The sequence below is a fragment of the Gossypium raimondii genome, chromosome 11, assembly GCF_025698545.1.
Source record: "Gossypium raimondii isolate GPD5lz chromosome 11, ASM2569854v1, whole genome shotgun sequence".
Taxonomy (NCBI): Eukaryota; Viridiplantae; Streptophyta; class Magnoliopsida; order Malvales; family Malvaceae; genus Gossypium; species Gossypium raimondii.
Genome location: NC_068575.1, coordinates 6,706,410 through 6,716,004, shown reverse-complemented (window position 1 = coordinate 6,716,004; position 9,595 = coordinate 6,706,410). Strand labels below are relative to the sequence as shown.

Genomic DNA, 9,595 nt, shown 5'->3' with positions numbered 1-9,595 from the left:
ACATATCATGTTAGAGCAAACAAATACTGGACCTTTATATTTTAAAAAGTTAAGTATGTAATTAACTTACTTCAGCCAATATGCATTCTATGTGAGCGATTGTTTGACCGTTACATTCTTCACAATAATATATATCATCATTTAGGTTTCTTTCTTCCTCACAAAAATCACAATAATACTTTCCAGAATCATCTTCTATAAAAGAATCCTTGAAGATGAAATGATGAATATGATATATGAATTTCACAGTATATGGCATGGGAACACATTTCAAATGAAAATTGATATCACACTTTAGACAATGATAAAAAGGCTCTCCTACGTAACTTCCATCACGTACTTCACAATTGAAATTTCCAGACCTTATAAAATGAAAGAATGAGTTACAATTTCTCCCAAAATAAATAAAGACCATTCAAGTGAAATTCACATTTCAATGGTCGCCTTAAGGAATTAGCACATATAACATGGAGGTTTAAGTCACAATGTTCACAGCTATATACAAATTCACCTGAGAGTAATTCCATAGTGCAAGCATAACACTGTTGACGTGTAGGGAGCAGGCGACTACCCAACATGTGATTTAAATGAAATGGGACTCGAATCTTTTGTGGCAACCTAAGGCAAGATTCATGAAGTATATACCTGCAGTATCTCAGAGGGCAAAAATAGGCTGGACCTAAGATTTTGCAATTTACAAATTTTGCATGCTGTTTCGTATACAGGTTCATTACAATTGGCAAGGACAAGTTTATAGGGATGGGTGAAATGGTGCAACTCAGTTACTCTACCCTTCATTTTCTCTTCTAAAACCCCAATTTTGTGAGTTGTTAGAGCTGTACATTTCACATCAAGCTTGAAATTACACTGCTAGCAAAAGTATATGAAGTCATGACAAATGTCTCTACACTCATCACATGTAATTAACTGGTCACGCCAACGAGTTGAAGTATAGAGGTTAAGAGGATGGTTAGAATGAAAAGGGTGTTGTATCTCATATGACAGTTTAGCACATTTTTCATGTAGGTGAAGACCAGGACATGTCTTACAGAAGAAGCTTGAACCATTAAGTACCAAACGACAACCCCTGCAATAATTTTCTCCTTTTAACTCTTTAGTTTACATAATATATCTGGTGAGTGGATGATAGGTCGAAACAAACTCTGCACATTTACAAAGAAAAAAAAAAAGAAAAAAAATCAGAGACTGAGCAAACTCGTTTCTTAATTACATAAAATAGTTGGGTTAAGTTTTTTGAGGAGTTGTTCAAGTGATTAATTATTAATAAAAGCATTAGAGAAAAAACATATTGTAACATATTCATAATAAAGTTGGAAACCAGAGTGTGGATGACATTACTCCCTTCATTCTGCTCCACAAACAAAGCTTTGTTTTCCATGGGCGGGGGTGAGGAGGATGGGAGCTTTCCCGATGCAACTTTATCCTATAGACCAAACATGTATTAATATTTATTTCATCTAGACTCGGAGAGCTTCACAAATGTAGCTCATATTTCTACTATTAACTTTTAATTTACTTTTTTTTTTTACAAAAAAATTAAAAAGAAAATCAAAGACATCGATTTTAAATTAAAATATTAAGGTTAATTAGATCTTTGCTTTAGTTTTTGCATATAAACTAATTTTAAATTTCAACAGAGAATTTATCTGGGGAGAACTTATTAATTCATTTTATGAATGAGATGATATAATTCAAGTAAAAGAAAAAAATAATAAACATCCATCGTTGGTGGTGAAGGACAAGCTCCATCAACACGACAAAAGCTTAAACCTTAGCATCAATAGAACATTACGACATGTTGATAACTGGTTTTATCACAACTCAAGCATGACATATCTAGTGTGATTGCAAGTAATTATCACGATAAGGAAATCAATCCCAAATGCTCTAAAACAACGGGCAGGCAAAATCCTTAAATGAACTGAGCATCCATCGAATTGGCGAGGACGATGACAAAACCATCCCTAAAATTACTTCCAAAAGCAATACTACATGCATAAGTAAAACTAAAAAACATGCGATAAGAAGAGACAAAAATTTCTAAAAGTGAATACTTATTAAGCAATAAAAAACAAATAAAACTCAATACAATACGGGTCTAAACTGACTCGTGAAATAATTTATTATTTTAAAATATTCTCAAAAAAGAAACAAATTAATAAGCCTACAAAGAGTCATGCACTGCCCAAGAAAAATTGCTAGTGACTTACGGAGTTTTAGCAATAGCAAGCACTCCAAGAAAGATAAGGTTGGTGGGAGGGAGAAAAAAGCGAGCAGTAGCCAATTCTAAGATTAGCATCGTCATTGAGCAAAACAAGGGAGAAAAAGTAAACGGTTTGAAGAAAAAACAAAAATCTTTAGTGTTGATTCGAAGAATTTATTTCTATTGGACATAAGTAAAATTTTTAAGATAATAATTTATAATTACATAAGATCTAGAGAAAAAAAAAATTGAAACATTTTCTAAATGCTTGCCACATGCTTTGCAATATGAATCTTGCCCTTCCTCAGCTTCCTTATTAAAATCTTTGAAAAAAGTGAGAAGGTGATGGTGGCAGTCAAGTTTTAGGGAAGGCGAGAGTTTAGCGCAGTGAAAATCAAGACGGAAGCTACAAATCTCGCACACGTACAAAGGGGTAGCAGTATCACACACCTCTGAACAAACATTGCATTTACGATTTTCGTAGGTATAGGTTAAGCGAAGAGGGTGCTTAGGATGCAAAGAATGAGAAAGTGTCCTGGGTATCTTATCACCGCACACCTGATGGAGATAGAAATTGCACAATCTACAAACATAGCACACTTCTGATGGCAGTAGATGTTTTTCACACCAAAAACAATCATAGACTTCTTCGCGTACCTTCCTATATTTGAAGAAGCTCAGCTCGTGACAGTGGCTGTAGTGGAAGATTGTCTTTTTCTTTCCATCTTGAAATCTCAATGGCTCTTGATCTTTAGGCAGCTGACCACTGACCGAAGGAGCACATGTCAGATCAAGACTGAAATCACATGAAAAACATTTGTATCTATAACCAGTAGATATATACAAACATTTATCACAAATGAAATCAAAATTATAATCCCATTGTAGTTGAAGTCGGTGTTGCAAGTGGAGGGGGTGAATAATCTCAAGAGGCAGATCACGATTCAGTTTATCCGCACATGAAATGTGCTTCCAAACCTCGCACAAATTACAAGTAAAGGCAGTACCAGAGATTTCCCCTCCGCATTCTTCACAACGATTCTCTTTAGTCTCCGTAAGATATATGGCGGACAAGTGAGATGTATGATTGCAGGGACGTATATGATGATATCCACGTGAAAGAAGAAAGAAAATGTAGAAATTTAAGATTAAACAAAGAGAAAGAGAATGGGAATTAATGAAGGTAAATTGTGTTATGCGAGGGAAAGTATAATTTCTTCTGTGATGGGAATAACTATACAAAGAATTTTATGGAAAGCGAATAAATAAAATAAAATAAAATAAAATAAAAATTCAAGCGGATAGATTGAAAGTTATCATTAAGTGTAAAAGATACCATATGTAAACCCATGATTTCAGGTTAGGAATTCAAAGCCCAAATCTTTAAATTAAAATATTAAGGTTACATCTTAGCTTTGCTTTTTGCATATAAACTAATTTTAAATTTCAACCCAGAATTTATCTTTTCTATTAATTCATTTTATAAATGGATGATACAATTCGAGTAAAAGAAAAAATAATAAATATCCATCGTCGGCGGTGAAGGACAAGCTCCATCAACACGACAAAAGCTTTAACCTCAGCATCAATAGAATATTACGACATGTTGATAACTGGTTTTATCACAACTCAAGCATGATATATCTAGTGTGATTGCAAGTAACTATCACGACAAGGAAATCAATCCCAAATGCTCTAAAACAGCAGGCGGGCAGAATCCGTAAATGAACTGAGCATCCATCGAATTGGTGAGGACAATGATAAAACCATCCCTAAAATTACTTCCAAAAGCAATACTACATGCATAAGTAAGACTAAAAAACATGCCATAAGAAGAGACAAAAACATCTAAAAGTGAAGACTTATTAAGAAATAAAAAACAAATAAAACTCAATGCAATACGGGTCTAAACTGACTCATGAAATAATTTACAACATTTTCAACATTTTCAGCCCTCCTGTAGCAAAGAAACCAACCAAAAGCAACAAATCTAAATATTATTTCAAATTAAACGAATGATATATAATATAAATATAAATAAATTAAATATAAATCATATTATTCTTACAATAATGTTAAAAGTTAAAATGAAAAAAAAAATTATACGATAGTTTAAGATGGCGGATGTTATGACTGCTGAAACATTTTCATCATATTCTGAAGCTGCTGTTGGAGTTCGTCGTACTTTCTTCTCTGCTCTGCTTCCCTCACTGCAGCCTCTGCTGCTCTCGTTGCTGCCTCTGCTTCCCTCGCTGCTGCATCAACTTTAAGTTGTAGCTGGAGTTCTTTATATTTTCTTTGAACCTCAGCTTCTCTCATGCTGCCTCTGCTTCCCTCACCGCTGCATTTGCTCTAAGTTGTAGCTGGAGTTCTTCATATTTTCTTTGAACCTTAGCTTCTCTCGATGCTGCCTCTGCTTTAAGTTGAGTAATTTGCTCAACTGTGGTCGCTTGCATCTGAGCCATCTAGTCTCTTAACCTCTGAACTTCAACTGGAGCCTGACTCCCCGAAGGCATGTATTGCTGCAAGCTAGATCCAAAATATTGGGTCGGGTTAACAAAAGATCCTTGAAATCGAACCTGACCTTACCTTTCAAGACCCAAAACTTCAGTAATAATCCTGTTATCAATGTCCTCAAGATGAATAGAACTATCACTGGAAGCAATCACTTCGTACTCTGCCTTTTTATCCTTTAGTTTCTCCAAATAAATAAATCAAATAGTTAGGAACGCAAAATATATTATAAAAACAAATGCAACATAACTTAACAATATTTTCATTACAAACAATGAATTAAACCATTTGAAAATAAACACTATAAATATTTAAAACAATTCAAATTTTATTAAGTAGACATACCATAATTTCTGCAACTTCAGGAGTCATAGGAGATCCATCTTTCTTCCTATGTGTAATGTCAAAAAGTTGAAGGCGTCCAACTTTTTGATCGGACGACAGTTCCTACAATATAGTAGTAAAAATATTATTTAATGGAAAGTAATATAAATCATTTGACACTATTAATAAATTCAAAATACCTCGGCCTCAACTACACAAGCAAAATTTTTCGACCCAACAGCGTGAGTGAATTTCTATTTTTTCCTGCTGTTTTTTCCAACTCGATCACGATCCTACGTTATAAAATTATTATTACGTATATAGTAAATACTATAAACCGAAATAATTATAAGAGTTTGGAAGTACGTAATACCTCTCCTTTCTTTGATGTCCAAAATCTAACCGCATCTTCCCATTGGTACTTCAGCATTCCCGGCGGGACATTTTGCAATTTCTCTTCGAGGGTTATTTTTGTCTTAAAATAATCTTTCTTTAAATTACTTTTATGGTCTCTCCATCTTTTTCCCAATGCCTTCTTTACATAAGTATCGGAAACCTCTAAAGCAAACCTCGCCTACAAAAAACACAAGTTAAGAAAGTAAATATAAATGAAACTTAAACTCAAGTATTATAAATGACATTAACGTTTTGTTACCTTAATATTATCGAGAGCTTGATTTTTGTTACTATCAGGCATTTGATGCCATGACTTGTAGTTGATAGGCAACATATTTGCATTTCGCGCTAGAATGCCCAAATATCCTGCTAAAAGTCGAGCTTCTGATCCAACAAGCTGACTAAAACTATTTCTACATACTTTGACACGCTCGACTGGATCTAACTCGTATAAATCTTTAAGTAGCGTACGTCATCGACCTCTGCGCGTCCCACCACTTTCAGCTGGAAAATGGTATATTATAATATAAGAATTTGACCCTAAACTAACCTAGCTAAAATCTTAAATTAATAATCATATATATATCCTAAACCTAAAACCCTAAATTAAGTACTATAGTGATAATTAATTAATTTAATATTTTAAATTTAAATTAATACTATTCTCTTTTACAATTATATAAGAAATTTTTTAATATATAAATTAAAAAAATCAGTAATTACCCAAAAAACTTTAAAATTATTTTCCCAATAATACTATTTTAATTTTTCCGTGTGTTTTATTTCAAATTATTTTTACGTGTTATTTTTTGAAGATTTTAAATATTCAATTAAAAATAAGTTGAATTTTATTTAATTAATATAAATAATAAACCAATTAAGATAAAATGTTTTTTTGCGGCACTTTCACAAAAACGCAGCTAAAACCCTGAGCTTTAGCGGCGCCTTTCTAAAAATGCCGCTAAAACCCCGAACATTAGCGGCGCTTAATAAAAAACGCTGCTAAAACCCTGAGCATTGGCGGCGCTATTTTAAAAATGCCTTTAAAACCCACAACATTAGCGGCGCTACTCCAGAAATGCCACTAAAGCCCTCGAAAGGTCACCAAACGACGCCGTTGGGTTTGGTTTTTTGCGGCGTTTTCCCGAAAAACGCCGCTAATGCTTTTTTTTAGCGACGTGTGCTTAAAAACGCCGCTAATGCACAATCTTTAGCGGCGATTTCCTTAAAGCGCCGCTAATGCTCGATTCTTACCGGCGTTTTTTTGTCTAAACGACGCTAAAAGTGCCGTTAAAAGCCTGTTTTGGTGTAATGAGTTAGGGGGTTTAGAAGATGATGAAAAGGATGCAAAAAGTGGGGTTTTTAGAAGATGATGAACAGGATGCAAAAAGTGGGGTTTCTTATTATTATTATTCATTTCTCCTTTAAAACCTATTTTTAATTTACTTGGTTGGACATCCATGTTGACATTTAAAACCTATTTTATCTACCACGTCGAGTTGTTATGGTTTGGGAGGTAACAGATCTTAACGATAGAATGACCATTTCGTAACAAAACGGTAACGTAAGTGACTATATATTTCAAACATAAGTAACTAAATGTAACCTGAAACAAATAAAAATAACTATTTTAATAGTTTATCCATTATAGAGTCCCAAATTTGCCCGGCCATCTAGAAAACCAAAACAGAAAATAAATCAAAAAAGTCCAAATCTTAAATGTCCAGTTACAAATTACAAACCCAAAAAAATAATTAAAATTACAACCCAAAAAAATTGAAGGCCCAGTTGCCAAAATGTTTAAAACTTTTCAGAAAAAAATAAAAAACCTAACCTAACCATAGCCACAAGCCTCTGTCGCCACCTGCTCTACCAACCGCCTGCAAGGAAAAGAAAGAAAAGACAGAAACCAAACGAGCAGTTGAAATAGTAGAAGGAAATAAATCAGCTATAAAAGCCTGGAAACCGATTGTAAAAAGGGTTCTTTTTTTGAAAAACACATGAAATCAAATACAACAAAAGAAGAAAAAATACAAAAGAAATAGATTAGAAAAATGTGATTTTTTTATTTTCTCTCCGTTTCTGTTTTTATTTTTGCCTATAAAAATATAATAAACAAAAATACCAAAAGAAGGTCGAAGACACCTGTCCCTTTGCGTTCTGTCGCTATAGGCGGCAGAGGTCCATCGTTTCCGATGAAAAGTGACGTCTTGTGGGCTCGGAGACTCGAAAAGCTAAAAAAATGGCCTTTTTATCTTCTCCGGCCACTGTGTACGACGGTGCCATCGTCGGAGACCGGTGGCCGCCACAGTGGCAGACTGCCGGAGCCAAGGCCGGACTTGAGGGCTTTGAGAGAGGGGGGGAGAGTTTTTTTCAGATTTTTTTGTTTTGAGGGATGAAATGATTTTTTTTTGCAAAAATTTTGACTTAGTATGAAACGGCGCTGTTTTGGGCCTAAGCTTCTGACTCCAAAACGGCGTCGTTTTGAAGCAGAGCCCGACGACCCGACCCGATTTGTTAGAGGATCTACGCTTTTTTTATCCAATGGGTTATTTGCGGTCCTAACCCTTCCGCCTTTTATTTATGGTTCAATCTAGTCCTATTTATTTTATATATTTACAAATTTTGCCATATAATTTCATTTCTGTTTCATTTTGGTCCACCTGCGCAATAAGACGAGATATTTTCCTCTTTAGTCCTTGCTCCTTTGCGATCATCACATTTTAACCCCCTTATTTATTTTATTATGATCTAGGCCCTTAATTTCATTTTAATTCCAATATGATCCTCATTTATTTAATTTTGACCATTCATAGTTTTTTTTTATTTTTTATATATTATTTTATTTATTTTTCCTTATTTCTTAGTATTTAAAATTAATTTATTTCCTTTTTATTGTTGTTATTGTTATTTCACCATTTATTTATTAATTTATTATTTTTATACTTTTAAAGATTAGACTGTTTACATTTTCTTACTTGCCTATTTGTTATTATCATTATTTTATAATATTACTTTTTATCTTATCTTTGCTACTTTGTCATTTCTTTTATCATTCTCGCATTATGTACGTTTATAATCGTCATAAAACTTAAAGCATTTTTATTTATTTTACACTATGGATTAATATTTTTACTATTGTTATAGTTATATTGATATTATCATAGCATTTCATGTCATTTTAATATTCTCATTTTCAAATCACTACATCCTCCATTATGCTTAAATGTAATTAGTTGTTTTTATATTTTACTTTAAATACCATAAATACACAACATTTAAATGTTACAACTGTTATTATTCAAAACAAATTTTTAAAATAGGCAATGTTTCGTATTTGAGAAATTCAAAAAATCGTACCCTAACTTACGCGTTGAACTTAAATAACCGAATATCCTTTCAAAATTAAAATACATAAGATTTCAATTAAAAAATAAAGACAAGCTTATTCTCAAAGGTTCAATGTGCCGTGTCCTAATTTACGGGCTGTGATATTTTGTTATCTCGAGACAAGAGGGTCTTTAACGCTTATTTCGATTTATTCAAGCAAATTTTAAGTAAAGTTAACATTAATACAAAAAAGGGATTGTATTTTTAAATTATTTTCAAGTTTTCAACTTTCGATCCTAAGACACGAATAAACCAATTAGGTACCAAATTTGAGCTTTACGAGATTGCTAACTCTCTCTCGTGCGTAACCGACTCCCGAATCCATTTTCTAAATTTTGTAGACCAAAAACCATCATTTTAGTAAATCAAACATTCTATTAAAACGGTTAAATTACGAGGTGATCCGATCACATCTCACAAAAAAGAGTTGGTGGCAACTCCCATTTTCGTCTTTTCTTAAAATAAAAAGTCGATTTCAAGAAAAGGTTTTGACGCCCATAATTTTTCAATTCCTTATATAAAAAAAAAACTTTTTTTTCCTTTTTTTATTTGGAAACATTGCTAGATGTATAGTTTGTATACTAACATCGGCAAAGTGTAAAGAAGGCTTGAGGCATAAATGTATTTTTAATCTTAATGCAAAGGCAATAACTTTTTAAGAATTTTATGGAAAGCGAATAAATAAAATAAAATAAAAAATTGAAGCCCAAATCTTTAAATTAAAATATTAAGGTTACATCTTAGCTT

The 9,595-nt window shown here is 32.9% G+C and overlaps 1 protein-coding gene across 1 annotated transcript; it reads right to left on the bottom strand.

The window, feature by feature from the left end:
• Positions 1-209: 209 nt before the first annotated feature.
• LOC105801275 (uncharacterized) lies at positions 210-4,485 on the bottom strand. Its single transcript, XM_052623556.1, has 5 exons — positions 4,436-4,485; positions 3,895-4,038; positions 2,882-3,458; positions 1,360-1,444; positions 210-1,163 (listed from the first exon to the last, which is right to left on the bottom strand). The coding sequence occupies exons 1-5, from the start codon at positions 4,483-4,485 to the stop codon at positions 1,120-1,122; spliced, it is 900 nt and encodes a 299-aa protein (XP_052479516.1). The 3' UTR covers positions 210-1,119.
• Positions 4,486-9,595: the final 5,110 nt, after the last annotated feature.